This window comes from Neoarius graeffei, chromosome 2 (genome assembly GCF_027579695.1).
Source record: "Neoarius graeffei isolate fNeoGra1 chromosome 2, fNeoGra1.pri, whole genome shotgun sequence".
Lineage (NCBI taxonomy): Eukaryota > Metazoa > Chordata > Actinopteri > Siluriformes > Ariidae > Neoarius > Neoarius graeffei.
This window is the reverse complement of record NC_083570.1, coordinates 9,448,460-9,472,438: the sequence shown is the minus strand read 5'-3', so window position 1 is coordinate 9,472,438 and position 23,979 is coordinate 9,448,460. Positions and strand designations below refer to the sequence as shown.

At 42.1% G+C, this 23,979-nt stretch overlaps 2 protein-coding genes across 2 annotated transcripts in view; one reads left to right on the top strand and one right to left on the bottom strand.

Moving 5' to 3' along the window:
• The window catches only part of LOC132868771 (E3 ubiquitin/ISG15 ligase TRIM25-like), a 70,432-nt gene that overhangs the window by 37,075 nt on the left and 9,378 nt on the right, over positions 1-23,979 (top strand). The gene's annotated exons all lie outside the window — the stretch shown is intronic.
• LOC132880213 (cilia- and flagella-associated protein 206-like) lies at positions 7,159-23,450 on the bottom strand. Its single transcript, XM_060913777.1, has 9 exons — positions 23,301-23,450; positions 14,720-14,878; positions 11,468-11,673; positions 9,525-9,644; positions 9,248-9,446; positions 8,893-9,033; positions 7,945-8,138; positions 7,487-7,630; positions 7,159-7,380 (listed from the first exon to the last, which is right to left on the bottom strand). The coding sequence occupies exons 2-9, from the start codon at positions 14,832-14,834 to the stop codon at positions 7,159-7,161; spliced, it is 1,341 nt and encodes a 446-aa protein (XP_060769760.1). The 5' UTR covers positions 14,835-14,878; positions 23,301-23,450.

The window sequence follows — 23,979 nt, the reverse complement described above, 5'->3', positions numbered from 1 at the left end:
CAGGTTGGATGACTGTAATGCCTTACTGTCTGGATGTTCCAATAAGTGCATAAACAAGCTCCAGTTAGTTCAAAATGCAGCAACAACGGTCCTTACTAGAACTAGAAGATATGACCACATCACCCCTGTCTTATCCACAGTGCATTGGCTCCCAATCAAATTTCGTATTGATTATACAATACTACTATTGACCTTTAAAGCACTGAATGGTCTTGCGCCACAGTACCTGAACAAACTTCTGGTCCTTTATCATAGGCGGTTTTAAACGGGGGCCAGGGGGGCCAGTGCCCCTGTAAAATTGCTCCTGGCCCCTGTTGTGGCCCCTGTGCTGAACAGATAATAAGATTTATTAATTTCGACATGCGCTGGCTCAAAGATCGGAACTGACATGACGGAGTGTTCTACACGGACTCCTTAAAGCGCTACACGCACACTGTTACCTGCAGCAGAAAGACCAGCAGCAGCACGAATTGTAAACTTCGGATGTGAGAGATAACAGCTGCAGCCCTGCAAGGACTAGGCTACTGCAAAGAAGCGAAGGTAAGGAAAATTATTCAATTTTGTAACGTCAGTGTTTGCACATATCCGTGTTTGACTGTTGTTGTTCACTACAATAATAAATCCGTTTTATTGTGCTTTCTTAAAAGTGCGTTGCACAGCAATAAGTAGCCTAACTTAATATTTTTGGGAAATGGGTAAAATAACAGACAGTGTTTAACCTGCTTGTAAAACTTGAATGGCCTTGTGATATGTAGAGGCTACATTCCTCTCTGTTTACTTTTTAGTATAGGCCTACTGTAGGCTGTCATCATGAAAAGGAGCAAGAAGGACATTATGTCCTTTTTTGCCCCTGTTGGCAAAAAGCAACATAGAGAGAGTAAGGAAGATGAAGATTATGAAAGAGGAGAGAGAGCCAGAGGTGGTGGTTGGAGAGGTGGAAAGTGAGGCATCTGAAAGGCAATCTGAGAGTGAGGATGAAGACATTCAGGATCAGATTGAGGGACAGAATGAGGGACAACCCAACGAGTCATTGGGACAACCAGATTCACCATGCATATCAAGTACAGCACCATCAGGTTTGTGATGTTGAACAAATGTGTGTGTGTGAGCGGTGTCGGCCTACAATTCATATAGCCTAGCCTGAAAGTGTGAAGTCTGAATAATAATTAATAAATATAAAATAAAAATAATAGATATAATAATAAATTAATAAATGAATAATGATAAATAAATGTTGTTCTCAGTCGCACTCTCATATTTACTGTATTCATCTTTCTCCAGATATCAGCAAGTGCTTGGACGACACTCCATTACAGCCACATCTGAAGAAAAGGTTCATTGTATGCAAAAATAGAAATCTTATTTTACAAAAAAGAGAAACATGGTTTTAAGATTTATTGAGCACAATTTATTTTATGTTCAGGCTATTGAGAGAGAATGTTTATCTCATTGTATTTATGCTCAATGTATGTTGTTTTGGTTTTAAATAAACTAAACAAAACATTTTGAACACTTAAATATTGCCATGTTTTGTCCTTATATGTGCCCCCCTGAAAAAACACTGGCCCCACCTCGGCCCCCCTAGTAATTTTGGTCTAGAACCGCCACTGTCCTTTATGACCCGCCATGCCTACTTAGATCAAACGGTGCAGGTTATTTGTTGGTACCTCATATAGTGAAGGCAACATCAGGGGGCAGAGCCTTTTCTTACAAAGCCCCACAGTTATAGAACAACCTTCCAAGTAGTGTTCAGGACTCAGACACAGTCTCAGTGTTTAAGTCTAGGCTGAAAATATATCTTTTCAGTCAAGATAGTGGCGGCACGGTGATGTAGTGGTTAGCGCTGTCACCTCACAGCAAGAAGGTCTGGGTTCGAGCCCCATGGCCGGCGAGGGCCTTTCTGTGTGGAGTTTGCATGTTCTCCCCGTGTCCGTGTGGGTTTCCTCTGGGTGCTCCGGTTTCCCCCACAGTCCAAAGACATGCAGGTTAGGTTAACTGGTGACTCCAAATTGACCGTAGGTGTGAATGTGAGTGTGAATGGTTGTCTGTGTCTATGTGTCAGCCCTGTGATGACCTGGTGACTTGTCCAGGGTGTACCCCGCCTTTCGCCCGTAGTCAGCTGGGATAGGCTCCAGCTTGCCTGCGACCCTGTAGAAGGATAAAGCGGCTAGAGATAATGAGAGATGAGTCAAGATAGTTTTTTATTTGGTAAAGGAGTAACTCTGGTGAGTCCTCAAGCATAGAGTGTTTTGGTAAACTGGGATATATGGATGTTGTCAGTCCCCCACTCTCACTCACTCACTCACTCACTCAGGTTTGTTGATGGTGGAGTGGCTGCTGCTTTATGTCCCAGGGCTCCCTCATGCCTGTGTTACCTTCTGGCTCTCCCTTTTAGTTATGCTGTCATAGTTAGTGTTGCCAGAGTCCCTGCTTGCACTCAGCGCAAAATGTATACTGTTCTTATTCATTAGGTGACACTGGGCATACCTCACAACCTTTGTTCTCTCTCTCTCTCCTGTCTGTCTCTCTCTGTTGAGTTACATGTCGATCCTGAGAAACCAGTGTGGCTGACCTCTTCTGCTCCTCGGACCTGCCTGATCCATCCTGATGCCCTACTTCTGGCTGGAGTCTCATCACATCACTCCTGTGGAGGACGGTCCCATATGGACAGTCAAAAGTCATACTTAGAAGACGCTCTGGACACTTACAGTAATATATTTATGTCTGAGAACTACAGCTGACTTGCTAACTTTAGGACTGCAGTTGTCTTGAACAGTTTTGCACTCAAGTTTCCATCAATGAACAGTTTATCACTTCAACAAAACAGACTTCGTGTTAAAACTATAATGAAGTTCCTGGTTACACAGTTATAATTTGTGGCTCTGTAGGACACAGTTATGGAAGAGAGTTATTTATAATCATGCTATCAGTTATCACCCAAATGAGGGTGGGTTCCCTTTTGAGTCTGGTTCCTCGAAAGGTTTCTTCCTCGTGTCGCCTGAGGGAGTTTTTCCTTGCAAACGTCGCCACAGGCTTGCTCATTGGGGATAAATTAGGGATAAAATTAGCTCATGTGGTGGCACGGTGGTACAGCACTGTCGCCTCACAGTAAGAAGGTTCTGGGTTCAAGCCCAGTGGCTGATGGGGGCCTTTATGTGTGGAGCTTGCATGTCCTCTTGGTGCTCCATGCAGGTTAGGCTAATTGGTGGCTCTAAATTGACCATAGGTGTGAGTGTGAATAGTTGTTTGTCTCTATGTGTTAGCCCTGCAATGATCTGGCGAATTGTCCAGGGTGTACCCAACCTTTCACCCAGCCAGGCCCCAGCTTGCCCACGACCCTGCACAGGATAAGCGGCTACAGATAATGGATGGATGGATTAGCTCATGGTCAAAGTCTTTAATTTTCTGTAAAGCTGCTTTGTGGCAATGTCTGTTGTTAAAAGTTCGATACAAATAAACTTGACTTGATTCTTGTATAAACTTCAGGAAAGAAAATTACTAGAATGCTATTAACCTTCATATACATTCATGGATCAAACATATCGAACTTCACCAGCGCTGTGCTGTCAGCGACACTCAACATGACACCTCCATTCTTCACTTCTCTTTATTGTGGAAGGAAACGTCTCCAAAAACAACATATGTTCTTAATGATCTGGCAGCACTGTGTGTGTGTGTGTGTGTGTGTGTGTGTGTGTGTGTGTGTGTGTGTGTGTGTGTGAGAGAGAGAGAGAGAGAGAGCAAGAGAGAGAGAGATGCATACATACATTGTAGAAAATCTTCTCGAGTCTTCAGCTCTGAAGGTAAATTCATCCAAATTGCTGTGACGGAGAGAAAATGGAGGTGGAATAATATACAATGATCAGAGTGTGATTTTAGGAGACACGATGTTTGAATTTATGAATATTGGCAAAATAAATGATCTTAATATGACTGATGAACTGTATAAGTACAATATCTTTCAGATGGTAGCTGCGACAATGTTAAGTTCAGATAAGTACAATAAATCTTTTTTTATGTATATGCGTGGATTTATAACATTTTACTTCCTCTCACCATATGAAGGGATTTTGTTGAATTGCTTTTTCATCTCTGAGAGATAATTCCTCACTCCATCAAATGAAACATGTTGATGGACAGTAATGATGGATGAGTCACCACGTCCAGAAGAGACACTGAGAGACTGGAAACGGAGCGGTGTACGAGATGGACGAATATTCTCAGACCACAGTGCAAGTGATATCAGACAATGAGTGTTACCTGGAGGAAATGGATGTGATCGTGGGTGTGTGAAAGCTGCTCCAGCTCAGTGACTCTCCTCTGAAGATCAGCAATCTCCTGCTCCAGTTGCTCCAGGAGTCGTTCAGCTCGACTCAGTTCAGCCTTCTCCTGATCTCTGATCAGCTCCGTCACCTCCCAGCGCTTTTTCTCCATGGAGCTGATCAGCTCAGTAAAGATCCTCTCACTGTCCTCCACTGCTGTCTGTGCACTGATCTGTTAGGACACACACACACATGATTTAAAGCTCATCTATCATTCCCTCTCTTACTGGGACTGTAAATGACTCGTTGTCCATGTTGTGTGTGTTTCTAGGAGCAGCTCTGTCTCTGCTCACTGCTCACCTTTATAGTGTTCACAGCCTGTTTCAGCTCCTGCACCTTCTTCTGCTTCTCCTGGATTCTCTGCTGGGATTTCATCTGCTCCTCCTTCAACTTTAACTCACTCTGACAAGAATGAATGAAATGATGTTACATCCTGAGTTAATTACTAACTTTACTAACTGTAAAGTGTTCACTCAAAGACAGGTCGAAGGTGGGAGATTATTAACTGCAATTCAAGTTAAAGATCATCCATATCCTGGCTCTCTCTCTGAGTGAGGTCAAAGGTACTCAGTATGTGCTTGTAAAACTGTTCACATCTACAGGATACATGGAACATATTTATTATTTATAATCAATAGAAGTCATGAAATTTTTACACCATATGACCTGAGTAAAGCAGGATTAGAAACAAAATGTCGAAGGATTCAGTCTGAAACCATTTCTCCTTCTCACCTGTTCTTTGTCTGATGCACCTGACTCGGTGTTGTGTTCACAAAAACAGGATGAGACTTCAGTCTTCTTCTTCAGTTTCTCCACCACTTCATCCAGCATGTTGTTTCTGCGTAGAACAGGCCTTGTAGTGAAAGTGTCTCTGCACTGAGGACAGCTGTAGACACCCTTCTGATCCTCCTGATCCCAGCAGCCATTAATACACGCCTTACAGAAACTGTGACCACAGGAGATAGTCACCGGATCCTTCAGGAGATCCAGACACACTGGACACATGAACTGGTCCTGAGCTACTGAAATACTGGCCTCAGCCATTTTTCCAGAGAGCGACACATACAGTAGAGATCGGAATTGTGTGCTTTGAAATGAGCGTCCTGCTGCACTGTGAGATACGATATCACAGAGGCAGAGTGGGTGGAGCTTTAAAAAGAGTAGGAGTGCAGACTGTCAAAGGGGTGTGGCTGTGTGACAGTGTGTCTGTGTGTGCAGAAGCTTCAATCTCATTTTATACACCTGCTACTTTTTAATAAATCAAAGATGGTAAAGTGGTAAATCCATGCTGGCGTGGATTATTTTTGTGTAACCTCACAGTCTGCTGTGTTATTCCTCAGGATAATTAAATAATATTGTCTGGTGTTGAGTGGTATATCAGATATATTCCATTCAGCTAGCATGATAATGAATGAGTCAAAGTAGCTGAATGGAATACAGTATATCTGATAGACCACAAAAAAGCCAGTCAATATTATTATTATTATTATTATTATTATAAAACATTCCTTCCGGGTGTTCAACGCGTCTTTCTCTTTCAAAATTCTCTCAAAATCTTCTGTATTTAATGAAGCATTCGTAGAAGCTGTTTGTTCACAAATTGTCACAGTTGCTCGCTCGCTCACGCAGAAGTTTTACATCATTGATGTGTGACGTCATGTTGCCTTGACAACCATCCAATATCATAAACTATATTCAACGCTCATTCTCCATTGGGTAGAGTGACATAATACACATAGGATAAGCAATACGCTAACAATATTCCATGCTACCAAACCAAATGAATGAAACCCACTAGAAGGGAATAGAACACATTTTTATTCCATCGAAAAAGTCTCCTGTATGTATAATAATATTTAATATTATTAGAACCAATAAGCGGCACAGTGGTGTAGTGGTTAGCGCTGTCGCCTCACAGCAAGAAGGTCCTGGGTTCGAGCCCCAGGACCGGCGAGGGCCTTTCTGTGTGGAGTTTGCATGTTCTCCCCGTGTCCGCGTGGGTTTCCTCCGGGTGCTCCGGTTTCCCCCACAGTCCAAAGACATGCAGGTTAGGTTAACTGGTGACTCTAAATTGACCGTAGGTGTGAATGTGAGTGTGAATGGTTGTCTGTGTCTATGTGTCAGCCCTGTAATGACCTGGCGACTTGTCCAGGGTGTACCCCGCCTTTCACCCGTAGTCAGCTGGGATAGGCTCCAGCTTGCCTGCGACCCTGTAGAAGGATAAAGCGGCTACAGATAATGAGATGAGATGAGAGCCAATAAGATCATTTTCATAATTGTGCGTGCGCTGTTTTGACTGACATTCGGTACCAAAGTATCATCTCCCACAATTCCTCTTTTACCACAGCAATTTGCCAACAATTACAAATTTCACATCATAGTTTTTTTTATCCATTTATAGTTACATTAACAGTCGTTCCCTCACCAGCCTGCCTATTATCCTTCTCTTAAAGTTAATAAGACAAAAAAAAATCATGTTGTAACCAAGAAACTGCGAAGCATAAACTCCTCTGTCCTGAAGGTGTCACAAAACTTCACCTCTGACTGTTACACTGGAGACTCCTTCCAGAAATGCTAAATGAACATCTCCCTTCAGTTACGAAAACATCACCGTATAAATGATTTTTAAAATCGGTTTATGTCTCGCGTCCATCGTAGAAATCCCTGGGAACGAGCTGGTACGATGAAAACCATAAATTCAAACGAGTGCATTAATATACGCCTGCAAAACTTTCAGAGAAAATTAATCAGTATTTTCTGGCCAATCAGAAACCAGAATGCAACAATTCAATACAAACATTCAATACTAGGTCTAACTAACAAACAAACAAATTAACTATTCATGCACATCTGGAGTTAAATCGAGTTTGGTCATGGGAGTGGTTGGTCCTCCTCTCAGCCCAGCCAGGTAGACTTGAGGTCTCGGTACGTTACTCTGTCCGTCTCTCTTCGTCTGGCAGGCGGCTTCTTTTGGAAGGAACGTCTGCGTGGTGTTGTGTCTCCTCATGTGGCTCAGGTCAGTCTGCGTCGAGTGGGTTACCTTATGGCGCAGGTTCGCCTTGGAGTGCATTCAACAAAATAACGTGTTAAACTTATTTCAGGGCTTTTCGGACAGCTTGAGCGTAATCTAATCATGCCAGTGTATTTCAGGTGGAGCTGCTTACCAGTTTGATGGCTTTCCGTCTCAGCTCCCACTCGTTCCACTCGTAAGATCTGACGATGTTGCTCTCCAGCAGGTGTGTGTCCGTCTGTGTGCTGCTTTCACTTTTGCTGATGGGTTTCACCAACAATTTCTCACCTGACTGCATCTGTGAAGACAAACTTTCTAAGAAACGCTGCTTTGCACTGGCTCACCGCATTGTTGTTGATTATTTTCCTGTCACTCTCAGGCTCACAGATGAGATGGACAAGGATGGGATTGCAGTTGAGCAGTTTTAATGTGCAGAGTGTGTGTGGAGTCTTCATACACCGCAACTGATTGTGTTGGATCAGTATGTAGGTGCTTGATCAGCCATATTTGTAGGCTAAGAGTGTTCATGGGGAATGGAGTTTGTGGTGGAGATCAGCGAGTAGGTCAAGTATGTGAAGGAGAAGATGCAAGTAAGTCACACGTCCATGATACCTGAGAGTACGGAGTGACGCTGGCAAACTGCTGATGAAGCTCGAGCAGCTGGATCAGCTCCGGAGATCTCTTCGCTCTTTCCGCGATCAGTTCGATGTACTCGTCTGCGTTTGAGGCGAACTGATACGCAGCCTGCTTGGAGCTGAAGCTGTAATATTTCTCCCTGTGCTTCAGGATGCCAATGTTCGGATTGCCTTTGGAAAGGAACAGCAGCAGACTGAGCTTCAGAAATATGGACGTCATTCACTGAAAATAGTACAAAGACAATATATCAAATGCTGAAACTGAGAAATTTTATTGTTTTTTGAAAAATCTATGCTCATTTTGAATTTGATGTCAGCAACACATTTCAAAAAAGTTGGGACAAGGGCGTGTTTACCACTGTGTATCACCTCTAATTTTAACGAAACTCTATCAACGTTTGGGAACTGAGGAGACCAACCGCTGTAGTTTTGAAAGAGAAACGTTGTCCCATTCTTGCCTGACGTACAATTTCAGTTGCTCAAGAGTTCGGAGTCTCCTTTGTCGTATTTTGTGCTTCATAATGCACCAACTGTTTTACATGGGAGACAGATCTGGACTGCAGCAGGCCAGTTTAGCACCTGGACTCTTTTCCTACAGAGCCATGCAGTTTTAATATGTGCAGAAAGCGGTCTTGCTGAAATAAGGAAGGCCTTCCCTGAAAAAGATTTCGTCGAACACCAAAAGCAAATATGGAAACAAACAAAGTAGGTCGAATTAATGACTGAAGAACGAGGAGCTTCAGCCAGAGATGTTTCACTTTCAGTGTTTTAATGCTGTAGTGTCACTTTACATCACAAATTTGTTTCTTTTGGGGAGCTGAATACGTCTTGGTCTAAACACTGTCTAGTCGTATGAACGCTCTAATATTCGGACTCTAAAAAAAGCAGAGTGTAAAACTGGAGAAAGAAAAGCTTCACTATGAACCTGGGAGCAAGAGGCCGTTCTTCTCGACAAGAGTGTATCCACACACACCCCTGTACTGCAGGAAGAGCTGCTCAAAGTTCGCCGTGGTCTCGGGCAGAATCCACTCGGACGATTTCATCTCCTCTGGATCAAGCCGCTCCTCTGAAAAAGAGAAAATGAGTGCTAAACTACACATGATGAGTGATAATGCAGAAATGAAATGCGCTCACTCAAAGACGTAAAGCTGTAATGCTCAAGTTTTTTCCGACGTCTTCAGCCCAGAGGAGTTTACGCTACACTTCTTGGACATAACAAGCTGCCCACTCACAAGATGCTGTTCTGTAATGAATAAAAAGCTTGTGATGTCAGAACGTACCTGAGCTCTCAGCAGCTCTCTCTGCGTCAGATTTGATGGTTTCACCGCGGAGCATCTGATCCAACTGAACGTTCTCGAGAAGTTGCGACTGAGCCGAGAGGAACGGCCTCAGGCTGAGCACCATACTCCGGAGCATGTTCAACAAGACCATCTCATCCTGAAGCCCCGCCCACAGCCTGGCCAATGCTGTGAAATGAGGCTAATGGGAGGGATTTAAAATGATCAGACTGAAAATGATGCTAGCAAAGAGCTTTTGACAGAGCAAAGGAACACTTACGAACACTTGGGAGGTTGGTACGGCAGTTTTGGCATGAACTGTGGCCTTCAGCACCTTCATCCTCGACATGAGGTCAGTGTGAAGAGCCTCCACTTGCTTTGCACATGTGATCACATCCGCCTGGCGGAGACAAATGAACTACGTTTTATTACATTACGTGACTTTTACTCTTTATGATTATTAGCAAAAGTTAGCCATAATAAGAATAAAATAGTAACAGAAATTTAAATGGGGCGGCACGGTGGTGTAGTGGTTAGCGCTGTCGCCTCACAGCAAGAAGGTCTGGGTTCGAGCCCCGTGGCTGGCGAGGGCCTTTCTGTGCGGAGTTTGCATGTTCTCCCCGTGTCCGCGTGGGTTTCCTCCGGGTGCTCTGGTTTCCCCCACAGTCCAAAGACATGCAGGTTAGGTTAACTGGTGACTCTAAATTGACCGTAGGTGTGAATGTGAGTGTGAATGGTTGTCTGTGTCTATTGCCGCTTTTCCACTACAAACGCGGCTGAGCCGTGCCGTGCCGAGTCGAGCTGAGTCGGGCTGAGCGGGGCTATTGAAGTTGCATTTCGACTACAACCGCGCTGAACCGTGCTGGCTGGAAGTGGGTGGACACATTGGGTGGAGTTAGCGAAAGTGGGTGGACGTCACGTGATGTCGTTAAGCAGCGCAAACAGTGACATCAGTGACAGTGGCGGAACAAGTCAGAGCCGGGCCGGGGGCGGGGCAAATGACCGGGCATTTTATTAAAGCTTATCATAACATCATTTTAGGCTACAAAATGTCCGCAACTGCGGTGTTTACCAATTTCAACACTACCGGGTGCAACTATGTTATTTAGTACATCAAGTCCTTCAAACGAACATGTAACTCAGAAACAAAAAACATTAGGATACTGTACATGGCTCATAATAAAACATCAATAGCCTATACTGCGCACATTATTTGAAGGGCATACGAATGAGCGCTCAGAGGTTGCAGCGGTGACAGGAAGAGTCAGAAATAAAAGGAGGGCGGTGCAAACCTCACTGAATGCACTGTGTTTACCAATTTCAACACTACGGGGTGCAACTATGTTATTTTGTACATTAAGTCCTTCAAACGAACATGTAACTCAAACAAAAAAACATTCGGCGACATACTGTACATGGTTCATAATAAAACATCAATAGCCTCCTGCGCGCATTATTTGAAGGGCATACGACGAGCCTTGCGCTCCGCGAACTCGTCCACGATGCTCTGTATGTCACTGATTCAGTGATCTTTTAAGCGGTAGTCTCACGACCCGGATAGTAAACAATAAACATGGAGGACATGGAGTCGTTAGTGTTGCTGGTCTTGGTGCTGTGGCTTGTTGTCACCGACAACGCCAACAGATACTGGCAAGAGCGTATAGATGAGGCGAGGCGCATAAGGCTTCAGAAATTCTCGTAATTCATAATTATTCTTCTTCCGGGTTTGCGGTGTTTACAGATCCCAGCGCGCTCGCGGGGCGTGTGTGAGCATGTGAGGACACTCCTCCTCACCAATCAGTGCACAGGGGAGTGTCTGCTCACGCCCCCAACCTCAGTCAGCACGGTTTGGCTCGCTTCAGCCCTACCCCAAAACGGTGCGAGTTTTAGGGGCTAAGCAGGGCTGAAACGAGCTGAGTCGTGCCGGTTTTTGGTAGTCGAAACGCGAGCCGTGTCGGGCTGAAGTGAGCTGAAGCGAGCTGAAGTGAGCTGAAAAAGGGTAGTGGAAAAGGGCCATAAGTGTCAGCCCTGTGATGAGCTGGTGACTTGTCCAGGGTGTACCCCGCCTTTCGCCCGTAGTCAGCTGGGATAGGCTCCAGCTTGCCTGCGACCCTGTAGAACAAGATAAAGCGGCTACAGATAATGAGATGAGAAATTTAAATGTTTTCCAATAACTTTTATTCTAATCGTTGGCTTGAACATTTAGATGTCTCTGTAACGCACCAGTATGATTTTGAGGAAGGCTTCATGTTGGCGTACGTTGTACAGGGCCTGTGTGAGCAGGTCCCTGTTTAGCTCGGCGTCAGTGTCGGATTCAGAGCGTCTCTCCAGCAGAGTGGTGTAGCGCCAAGCCAAACGTTGTGTCCCTTCCAGTTCACGCTCTATATCTGTGCTGACAGCAGGAAGAGCCTCGTTCAGGACGGCCAGCACTTCACGAGAGAGCCACGACGACCAGGATTGCACATCAACAATGTAACACAGAAGACATTACCACGATTACTTCAAAAAAAAAAACTTGCTCTATAAACATGTACAGTTTCTTACAAGCCTGTATTCTGTCAATATGTGTGGATTTCTGAACATTTGTTACAATAATTAAATTAAATCCTACAGTAATTATAAATGTACAGTGTGTCACAAAAATGCATAAACCTGACCGAGTTCCTCTTAGACCTGCGGCGAACTATTAGGGGAGAGCGGGGTAAGATGAGCCACTTTTTACATTTTTCATCATAACTACATTTTAAAGCCATTTTTGCTTCCAGTCTACACACCATACCAAATTTCAAAGTGTACTGTTACTATCTGAGCAAAAAATAATTGATAAGCTCTTATGGTTAGAGTGATATTACCTCTTGAAAAAAAAATGTCAAGTGGCTCAACTTACCCCATGCACGGGGTAAGATGAACCACTGTGTGGGGTAAACTGAGCCAACACAAAACATGTTAGGTTAACAAAGTAAACAACTTTTATTATTTGAAGTGCAATCAATGAATCAAGTGGGGGATAGGGCCGTTGCATAGAGAAGTGGAGATGAAGAGAGAGGTGATAGAACGAGATGGGATAGGGAGGGATAGATAGATGGACAGAGAGAGAGATATGCGTAGATAGATAGAAAGAGGGATGGTTAGAGAGGGAATGAGAGATATACTATATTATAGAAATTACTAAAACAGTAGAGCAGTGCCAAAAAATCTTATTTCTTTCAGTAGGTTAAAACATTGCTAAAACATGCAGCAATCATTCCATCAATCATTTCATCATTATTCAATGTTCCAAGCATTCAAATTGCAAGGGAACACCATTTGCCTCTCCCTCCGTGCTGTCCCCCCAACAGTAAAGGGGCGGGGCAATTTTTTCACAATATCCTGTCTTGACAGGACAGCCTCATCTTTCTCTTTGAAGACAAAGGTTGGCTTTCTTGCAGAGCCATGGCATGACCGGCTTCTTTTGAGAAATCTTGCCTCTATTTCGAAGACATCCAATTTGATTATCTGGCCAATGAAGTAATGCACTTTCACCAACTTGGTCTCTACCTCTCCATTCTTTATCTTTTCAATGAACCTAGTCAGAGTCATCCTGTCCAAATGCATATCCCTCGCCACAGCCCGAATAGGCCTGCCTTTCCTGACTTCCTCTGCGGCTCTCTCCAAAACTGCACGGGATTGTGCGGCCCTGTCTGTTTTTCTTTTGTATGAGTGTGGCATCATGCACACCTGTAATAACAGAGGGCATTATTTTATTTATTAAAAACCTTTTAAACACATTATTTATATTAACATATTATTTATTTGTTTATTTGTTGTTGTTGTTGTCATATATGACCAGTAAATGTGAAAACTTAAGTGTCATCCATATTGGGTAAGCTCAGCCACCAATGGGGTAAGTTGAGCCAGTGGCTCAACTTGCCCCATATCTAATGGCTCATCTTACCCCGTGGCCACCATTTTGTAGAAAAATGCTAATAAAGGGGATTAGGCTAATCAAAATTATTTTTATTAGCATTCATATCATAGCTTAGAAAGCCACTAACTTAACCCTAATGTGTCTAAATATTATTCTACTTTTGTCTTCTCTAAATCATCTTCACTGTGGACAAACATGGAATTGACTTAGAAAGCACAAAAACACATTTTTATAAATATCTCCCTCACCTAGTTTGACATGTGGTGCTCCTCTCCACAAGTGTAAGTAAATGGTCCCGCCCCCCTTTGAATGTGGTCACATGGTCACATTTGTTTACTGTTTCTTAGAAACAGGGGGTGGCTCATCTTACCCCCTGGCTCATCTTACCCCACTCTCCCCTACTATTAGACATAGGACTTGAGCTCAGCCAAAACTTAACCAAACACACCAAAAAAGCAACAGGGCAAAAGATTTTGTAAGGGATTAGTGGCAGGCTGCCAGGTCGCTCCGTTGTGTGTAGCTGTCGATGTTGATTTTAAAAGTAACAAAGTAAATTACACTTAAGTCTGAGTGAAAAATACTGTAGCAAGCGTGCAGCGTGGAAGAAGAGTCTGGAGACAGAAATCTTAGTTTCTCGGTTGTTAGCCTGTAGCTCTCGATAGATAGCACTGGCTTGACTGCTTTATTAGCATTCGCTAACACTACTGATGAACGCTATACTGGCTGGAAGGTGACTTCACTGCTGCGCCGACTCACAGTTAAGCTTGCATTGGCCTTCGAGAAGGCTGAGGGTGATACATTTTTAGTCCCTCCAACTATAAATCAAAATCTGATTGGTTAATTGATTCATCTGTCACTTCCTACATAAACATACACTGCCATGGCCTTCTGTCCCAGCAATGAAGTCCTAACCAATGAGTGAGCAGCTCTGAACTGTTCTCAGCCTAGACACAACAAACAAAATCTCATTGGAGAACTCGATTTTAATGTTTTCAGGACAGTAACCCTTTCACTTCTGAAGCAAATGTGATAGAAAATGAGGCCAAATCAGAATTAAGAGAGAATAATTATAATGAAATTATGAAAGAAATTAAACATAACATTTGAAATGCTGATACGTTTAGGCTTCTCTGAACGCCGAGAAGGCCCTGACTGTTCCCTTCTGTCTTACACCACAGCAATTTATTGACGATTACATCAATAAATGTCTTACAGAACAATTCGCCATACTTTCTATCCATTTCTATTTACATTTTTGAACTTGTGGGAAACAAGTGAGTTTCCGTTCTCACTCACATTCCTGCCTTTGCGGTTAATGAACGTCAAAAAACATAATCGTAAACTCTTCTGTCCTGAAGATGAGCGAAAGTTGAATAAATGTCTCCTTACCTTCAAGAACTGTTCAGTGATTTTCAATTTGGTTTACGTAGAGCATCCCGTCATTTAACTGAATGTTAACGTACCAAAACGAGCATGTTAATGTAAATCTGCATGACTGTCAGAGCTGCTGTTATAAAATGAATCACGATGGCGAGCGTTAATTAGAACGCGAGGTGAGATGCACTCACGGTCCTCGATGCTCTCTCCTCCTTTCCCGCTGTCCTTGTTGAAGAGGCGAATCCCGGTGACGATCATGGTGAGCTCATTCAGCTGCTGTTCTTTATCACGCCTGAGCAGAGACATGAAGGCGGCCAGCTCTGATGGAGGGAACACACTCTGCAGTGCGGCTAGAACACACACACAGACGTACCGTAAGAAGAGGAAGGTCTTGTGCTACGGTGAAATGGTGGTCCGAGAAACCAATTTCATAGCTGCCAACATTCCGAAATTGTAAATAGTAATACAAGGTTGGGTACTGAGTCTTGGTGGGGGGTCGGGGGGGGGGGGGGGGATTTGCCCCCCCCCCGCCACCAAAGCTTTCTAGCAAAACTACCCTGAAAAAAAAAAATCACACAAACAAAATAGTTTGACAAAATTTATTCTACAAACTAAACTATCATCTTACATTAATTTGCAAAGTTCTTTTCAACAATGCATGAAAATAGTCAGTGAATCAGGCAAAAACTTCAAACAATGCAATTAGCAGATATAACTTTTGACAAAGTACACATTAGAGAAATAGACCAGAGCTTACTCAGTCAACAGTTGATGTTATTGCACCACAAACTTGGCAATATCTAACACCATTCATTCATTAGTCACAAACAAAAATGAATTAAGAATATTACATCAATGAAAGTTGATACAAAAAAATATTATGAACTTTGTCATCAAAATTAAATATACAACAAAATGTGAAAATTGGCAATGAATATGGCACTTCAAAGATAAAAAACAAGCTGAGCCCAAAGCAAATTACAGTAGCTAAAAATACTAAGTGAAACAGCTCAAAAAAGTGTCAATTTCAACTTGCTTCTTCACATGACTACAAATCAAAACTGAGCGGGGGCTAGGTTAGAGCAGTCAACGCAAGTTGGCATTTAGAGTGAGGGCACACAATTTTACCTTTCCATCCTTGCTTTAAAATTATGATTTTAGGCATACACAAATAATGATGGCACAAAATCTGGACTGCTTGAGTCAAGTGAGACCTCTCCTACAAACAAAATTGCATGCAAAGGCCAAACAAAATAATGTGTGTTTCCTGGGTTTTCAAAATAGGGTTGGTAGGTAGGAAAAAAAAAATGTGTTTATCCCAAAAGTTTACAACAAATTTTCTAGGGTAGGCAGGAAAAAGTGAGAAGTTTCCTTTGAAAACTTTTTTTTTTTGCAAAATACTCGTTCAAAACTAAACCTAGTCATCAGATATCGTTGATGATATAAGGATGCACTTGTATATAAATTGTTCAAATAATGATGGCATACTTTCATTTTCCAGGTAAAATGGGAATGTTTTGGTGGATGATCTATTTGGTGGTGGCCAGAGTGGTGGTTGTGGTCCAGTACCTAGATCTATCCCTTCAGTTCTGAACATTTCCAAAATATTTTTTTATATACTAGTGGGGACTTTCATGCTTAAAACTGATGTCTTGTGTGTTTATCAAAATTGGGTGCATGCCTAACATCTCGGCCTTAATGACGTTATATTTGCTTCATGTTTTTTCTTATTCTGTCTATGAATGCAATGTTCACTTATGTTGTTCTAATGAATACAGCTGCTCCGTGCCATTTTCTTTTCAAATAAAGAAACTAAAATTTCCTATATTTAAGTTTCCTATTCTGTGTTTGTAAATTGTGTTGCAAAATAAATGCAAATGCTTTCATTTTTCAGCCCTGTTAGTCCATGGTATTTGCTCTAAGGTTTAAATCAGGAGGAAATCAAGGAATGTATCATTTCACTGACACAAACTCCTGCAATTTCAGATTTATCATCAATTCAGATATCTTAAGTTGAGTATAGAATAGCATTGGACGTGTTGAATACCTGATTTATACCCTGAGCAAACAGTTCTTTGTGATGTATGCATTATTTCAATCACTATCTAGCCATATCCACACTAAATTATTTTCCCCGCATGAGACCTCTGCCCTGCCCACAAAGAACCAGCGCGGGCAGGGCGGGCTAGCCCCGCGCCTCGGGACGAAGAGCCACGGTGCTCGGCTTTAGTTTCGTTTTTCTATCGGCGGCTCCTGCCCGACTTTGGACGCTCGTAACTCGGGCAGGGGAGGTCCCAGCCTCTCCAATTTACTCCTGACGGGCCTCGTGTCTTTCAGCAAATACCGAGTGGTTTATATGACACGCCCTAGCGGTTCTCGTTTGACTCGCCAGGTGGCTGCCAAGCAGGTAGGGTTGGGCGCGAGAAATAGTTTGTTTATCGTGGTCATAAGCAGTTGAAGGGTCGCAGTGTTTTTACAGGGTCGGTCGGGTAACCGGAAACACATTATTTTGTTTGGCCAAAGCTAAGTTAACATGCTAACAATATTCATTACATTGTGTAACTATGACCCAGCTAATCAGACAAACGTTACCAAAGTATTTTGCTACATCAATAAACGAAGACTAGAAAGAATAAAAAAGAAAGATTTAATAAATAGCCTGATCTTACCTGTGATGAAGTGGGCGCTGCAAACCCACACATTTTTGATAGTGCTTTCATCCCAGTCTACACGTTTGATGGCTTGTAGTCATAGACGTCGGCGATTTTTTTGGAATGGGTGAGATCCTGCTGGAATTCTGTACATTTTAACCCCATCACTGCTACGATTCTGACACCCGACAACACAACAACTAGGCTTTTTTGAGTCCAGGCTGTGCGCGCAATTTCCGCTTACGTAAGAATGACGTTTACTGCGAAGGGGTCTATAGCATCATTGATTGGCTGAGAGAACAAGCAATAGCCAATGAAATTTGGCGTAGTATCTGCCGCTTGGAACGAAGCGGTGTTTTATCAAATACGAATCCCACCGGTGATAGACTTTGAAAATGACCCATGAAAATTGGCAAAATCGTATTTTATTGTAGTAAATTCGTATTTTCGTAATCAAAACGACAAATCGTAATAAATACGATTTATTCGTAGTAGTTGGCAGCTATGCCATTGTAAATACAGAATGTATGTTTACTACTGATGTTGAATAATGGGAAAAAGATCAGTGAAGCTTTTTGGACCTATAGACACTACAGGTAGCCTACAGTGCTGCTTGAAAGTTTGTGAACCCTTTACAATTTTCTATATTTCTGCATAAATATGACTGAAAACATCATCAGATTTCCACACAAGTCCTAAAAGTAGATAAAGAGAACCCACTTAAACAAATGAGACAAAAATATTATACTTGGTCATTTACTTATTGAGGAAAATGATCTAATATTACATATCTGTGAGTGGCAAAAGTATGTGAACCCCTAGGATTAGCAGTTAATTTGAAGGTGAAATTAGAGTCAGGTGTTTTCAATCAGTGGGATGACAATCAGGTGTGAGTGGGCACCCTGTTTTATTTAAAGAACAGGGATCTATCAACATCTGATCTTTACAACACATGTTTGTGGAAGTGTATCATGCCACGAACAAAGGAGAGTTCTGAGGACCTCAGAAAAAGCGTTGTTGATGCTCATCAGGCTGGAAAAGGTTACAAAACCATCTCTAAAGAGTTTGGACTCCACCCATCCACAGTCAGACACATTGTGAACAAAATGGAGGAAATTCAAGACCATTGTTACCCTCCCCAGGAGTGGTCGACCAACAAAGATCACTCCAAGAGCAAGGCGTGTAATAGTCGGCGAGGTCACAAAGGACCCCAGGGTAACTTCTAAGCAACTGAAGGCCTCTCTCACATTGGCTAATGTTAATGTCTGTAGGTACAGTTTGCCACCTACTGTCTAAGAACTACAACTCCCAGCCAACTTCCGCGTTGACCTACGTCACGCCTGGGCGGGATTGCTTGCATCACATCCTCCATGATTCCATAAAGGACCTGGAAGTCCGCCATATCTTTCTCTTTGGCGGCTGAAACCACACGGAACAGACCTAAAAGGAGGCACTCACTATCGGACCGTCCGAAACCATGACTTCTTTCTTGCAAGATCTACATTTCAGCACGTTTTCCTTTTTGTTTACCCTTGATCACGGTAGACTCCGGAAACACGCGATCTTTAACTCAAGTGAGTTATAACCGTTTTTCAGTTATTCCTTATGAGTACGTACGAAACTGCAGCCCAAGGCAGTTTAATTTGTAGTTAAGAAGCGGCTGGACCCTTCTAACTAGTGCACGTTGTTTGATCAGAGTTTTCCTTCCCACGAGCTACGAAGCCTCTTCAAGGATCCTCTGTTTCCCACAGAAGTTTTTCCGAGCTCCTGTGAACTTACCCTCTCCCAGGATTCTCTGCTTTCTACAAAAAGGCGAGATTTTTGAAGTAAGACTGGTGTTTGGGCAAGAAGACTAGTCTTAGGAATTAGTTTGTTTACTTAGTGTGAATTTACACTCAGGGATTGTTTAAGTGTGCACACTGATTTTGGTTTTCTATAATTTGTTCTATTTTTGGTCTCAATTGTTTAATAGATAGGTTTTGCATGCCCTCTCTTTCTTCCTAACATTTTAATTTCATTATTTACCCATATTTTGACCTCATTAAGATTTCAGTAAATTGAATAATACTATAAAGCTAGTGGGTTAGCTGTCTAGGGAAACCCTTTTTTTCTCCAGGGACCAGGATTCACCACGTGGTCACACACACTAGGCCTCACAAATGCTTTAGCTAGCAAACCAGAGCTAACTCTCTTTGTTCTGTAAGGAGACACGTGGTAACCCCCTTGTTCTTTATCACGAGGTCTTTTGTCTCAACTTTAGATAATATTCTAAGTCCTGATTCAATTCAACCTTTATAGCGCACTCTCCCGTGCCCACATTCAAATCTACATATATCACGGATGACCATTTGAATGCATTTTAATTGTTAACATTTAATTTTGTTATCACACATACACACACGCTCACACACAACCACGTGGCTACTAGGCCTCAAAAGCACCACGTGGCTACTAGGCCTCAAAACACCATGTGGCTACTGGGCCTCAAAAGCACGTTAGCTAGCCTTCCTTTGTCTAGTTAGCACACAAAGCTAATCATTTGTTTACACACAAACACATGCTAGCTAGCTTTCCTTTGTCTAATTAGCCTACAAAGCTAATCTTTTGTCTACACACACACACACACACACACACACACACACACACACACTGTTTACAGAAGATTTCATCTGCTGCTATTCAATTTTTATCTTTGTTATAATAAATTCCATTATTATTGAAACTGTGTGTGTTTGTCTGCTGTTCCGATACTTCTTGAAGTCGCCCATATCTCAAAAGAACTCTTAAGGTGTATATGAATACTATTAGCTGCAGCTTGGTAAGTGACCATAATAATTCTGAATATACCCGATAATGGTATGATTCACTAAATGATTCAATTTAAATGATTCAATTTAAATGATTCAATTTAAACAATTCAATGAGACTGATTCAATTGTATGATTAAATTCAAATGATTCAAATTAAATGATTCAATGGGATTGATTCAATATAATTATTAAAGATTGATCACTTAACACGAATCTACATACCATCAACATAATACACCTACATGTTCATGAGTCCACCATCAGGAGAACACTGAACAACAATGGTGCGCATAGCAAGGTTGCAAGGAGAAAGTCACTGCTCTCCAAAAAGAACATTGCTGCTCGTCTGCAGTTTGCTAAAGATCACGTGGACAAGCCAGAAGGCTATTGGAAATATGTTTTGTGGACAGATGAGACCAAAATAGAACTTTTTGGTTTAAATGAGAAGCGTTATGTTTGGAGAAAGGAAAACACTGCATTCCAGCATAAGAACCTTATCCCATCTGTGAAACATGGTGGTGGTAGTATCATGGTTTGGGGCTGTTTTGCTGCATCTGGGCCACGACGGCTTGCCATCATTGATGGAACAATGAATTCTGAATTATACCAGCAAATTCTGAAGGAAAATGTCAGGACATCTGTCCATGAACTGAATCTCAAAAGAAGGTGGGTCATGCAGCAAGACAACGACCCTAAGCACATAAGTCGTTCTACCAAAGAATGGTTAAAGAAGAATAAAGTTAATGTTTTGGAATGGCCAAGTCAAAGTCCTGACCTTAATCCAATCAAAATATTGTGGAAGGACCTGAAGCGAGCAGTTCATGTGAGGAAACCCACCAACATCCCAGAGTTGAAGCTGTTCTGTACGGAGGAACGGGCTAAAATTCCTCCAAGCCAGTGTGCAGGACTGATCAACAGTTACCGCAAACGTTTAGTTGCAGTTATTGCTGCACAAGGGGGTCACACCAGATACTGAAAGCAAAGGTTCACATACTTTTGCCACTCACAGATATGTAATATTGGATCATTTTCCTCAATACATAAATGACCAAGTATAATATTTTTGCCTCATTGTTTGACTGGGTTCTCTTTATCTACTTTTAGGACTTGTGTGAAAATCTGATGATGTTTTCAGTCATATTTATGCAGAAATATAGAAAATTCTAAAGGGTTCACAAACTTTCAAGCACCACTGTATGTTATTTTTACTGATTTTCTAACAAAAAAAAGATTTATATTGACTGATGTGAGATTTGACAACAAGCATTGTAGACTAAAAACAGGCAGCACTACAGTGCTAATCATATGACTCAAAATGTTAAAATGTCTTCTTCGTTTGTTCTCATGTTAAATAATTTTCATTAATTTGACACTCATACCATTACTGTTCCTTCATTGTATTTGCACATATATAAAATTTGTTTACTTATTTTGGACAAACACGGCTGGGATCCCTGTGTGTACTCGATGGGTTTCCAGATTTTCGGCCCATGCGAAAGCTCCTCTATAAACACGTTTCAGAGCAATATGCTGCCATCCAGACAAAATCTTTTTCAGGGAAGGCCTTCCTTCTTTCAGCGAGACAACGCCAAACCGCTTTCTGTGCATATTAAAACTGCATGGCTCTGTAGTAAAAGTGTCTGGGTGCTAAACTGACCTGCTGCAGTCCAGACCTGTCTCCCATTGGAAACATTTGGTGCATTATGAAGCACAAAATATGACAAAGGAGAGTGCAAACTTTTGAGCAGCTGAAAGTGTATATCAGGCAAGAATGGGACAACATTTCTCTTTCAAAACTACAGCAATTGGTCTCCTCAGTTCCCAAATGTTAACAGAGAATTGTTAAAAGTAGAGGTGATGCAACACAGTAGTAAACACACCCCGTTCTTTCTTGAACTTTCTTGAACCATTTTGCTGACATCAAATTCAAAATGAGTGTATATTTTTCAAAAAACAATAAAATTTCTCAGTTTCAACATTTGAAATGTTGTCTTTGTACTATTTTCAATGAAATATCGGGTTTCCATGATTTGCAAATTATCGCATTCTCTTTTTATTTCCAGTTTACACAGCGTCCCAACTTTTATGGAATTGCCGTTGTATTTTTCAGTGTACAAAATGACACATCATACTCTTTATCCATTTATAACTACATTTAATGTTGTGGAACGTCCAGGAAACGAGTTAGAGCCTGTCGTCACTATCGTTATAGAGGATGTGCAGTCACGTGACCCGCACGTGTGTACTCCGCCACATTGGACGGCATCAGGATAGTTTACCTTGCGCGAGCGTAATGGATCCAGGGAGTAATCCCCAAGAAAATTTGGAAAATACCCCATCTACATCGCGCGATTACTTGTCTAAGTTTGTTCAGCATCTTGAAGGTGACGTGAGGCAGCGTTACGTGGAAAAGTGTTCCAGGTTGGGGATTGCAGATCCGTACAACTTGCCGCAATCCTTGTTCAGGGAAATTCGGAGCTGCGGTGCCGGCGATTTGCCCGATCTGGCCTACCACGACATTTACAATTTTCTTGTTAATCGTGTTACACTGGCAAAGCCCTCAAAGCTTACAAGAGCCTGGAAGCTTATAAATATTTTGTTGCGGGATGGGTATCCCAACTATACCTCTGGAAGGTTCCGAAGAAAGAAGTCTACTTGATAACCTCACAGGTAAGTGGCATTAAGACGTTTATCATAAAGAGACTATGCAGGACGTTTTATCTTAAGAATGTTCGTAATCTAAACTCAGTTCCAGATAATGACAGGGTTGTAAATATGTATGTTTTTGTCTGAAAAACAGCTGCGTACGCCTGCGCGGAAGCTGCGCAAATGTGCGCAGCTTTCTAACCAACTGCCTTCTTCTCATACTAATACTTCCTATGTTTCATGGACTGTAACAGCATTTGCTCATTTAGTAATTTTAATATATAATTTACTTTGATGAAATTATTCAGACACTCCAACGCCCCCCCCAAATCGGATCTGCGTGATTCAGCCGTGCAAAAGGCGCATCCGCCGTTTGCATCCCTGTTTAAACTCAAAGGTTAACCTACTTTAACCGACTAATGAGGCTCGGTGGTCGGTCAAAATTTTTTTTAGTTTTCGACATCCCTACTATGGATTGGCCTTTCAAAGGTATATATGAGCCAAAAAGATAAAACATTGTCATAGACTAGGCCAGGGTAGTCGGGCTAGGCATAGCCATTTTAAACGTTAGAGACTGTCTAGTTTCTAAGTATGCAGTTATCATTCAATATGAAAATCAACTTAACAGATGTACTAGGAGTATTGAATTAGAAGATTACACCTACCTGATATGAAGTGTTCACTACAAATTCGGCTGGTAGAACTGGGGTTCCAGTTTTCTCTTCGCACAGCGGACACCCATTTTGCGCGTCTCTCCTCGTCTGCGGGGAATCTATAAAATGACAGGCCCTCCTTTTGGCCCTGTCTATTGGTACAACCAAATGCTGAACAAGATATAACCATTCTCGAAAGATCTACTCCCACACACTTGATAATTAGAACGGGTTCGTCTAAGTTCTATGCGCAACCTTGTCGTCCAAAATGGCGGATAAACAAATATCACGTGACCTCGTGACGTCACGTGCCCGCTCTCTATAGCAGCTATAAGTGAGTTGTTCCCTCACCAGCCTCCTTTTTTCTCTCTCTTGAAGTTAACAAGACAAAAAACAGATCTTGTTGTGTATCGTGAGGATGTCACACTGCATGAATAAGCAGTGAATTGAACAATGATTCCAAAATGTTCTACATAATGTGGACTGAACATCTATTTACAGTCAGAATCGACTTGTTCAGCTCCCAAATGGCTCGTCACTGTTTGTTTTTTGCTCCTTTTTAGCCGAATTACATACAGCTGACATTGTTTCATTAAATGATTCAGAAAATGCACAATCAAGCTTCAGTTATCAAGGTGGTGCAAACATGCAGGAAGTCCAGTTAACATCGATGCACTAATGTTCTGGTGCT

What these genes read in the sequence shown, in the direction of transcription:
- LOC132880213 (XM_060913777.1), bottom strand. Translation starts at nt 14,834, where the DNA reads ATGTCTCTGCTCAGGCGTGATAAAGAACAGCAGCTGAATGAGCTCACC. An exon ending in TACCAACCTCCCAAGTGTTC is followed by an intron (nt 9,447 to 9,524) that starts GTAAGTGTTCCT and finishes CCCTCCCATTAG; the next exon opens with CCTCATTTCACAGCATTGGC. An exon ending in GACGGAAAGCCATCAAACTG is followed by an intron (nt 7,381 to 7,486) that starts GTAAGCAGCTCC and finishes ATGCACTCCAAG; the next exon opens with GCGAACCTGCGCCATAAGGT.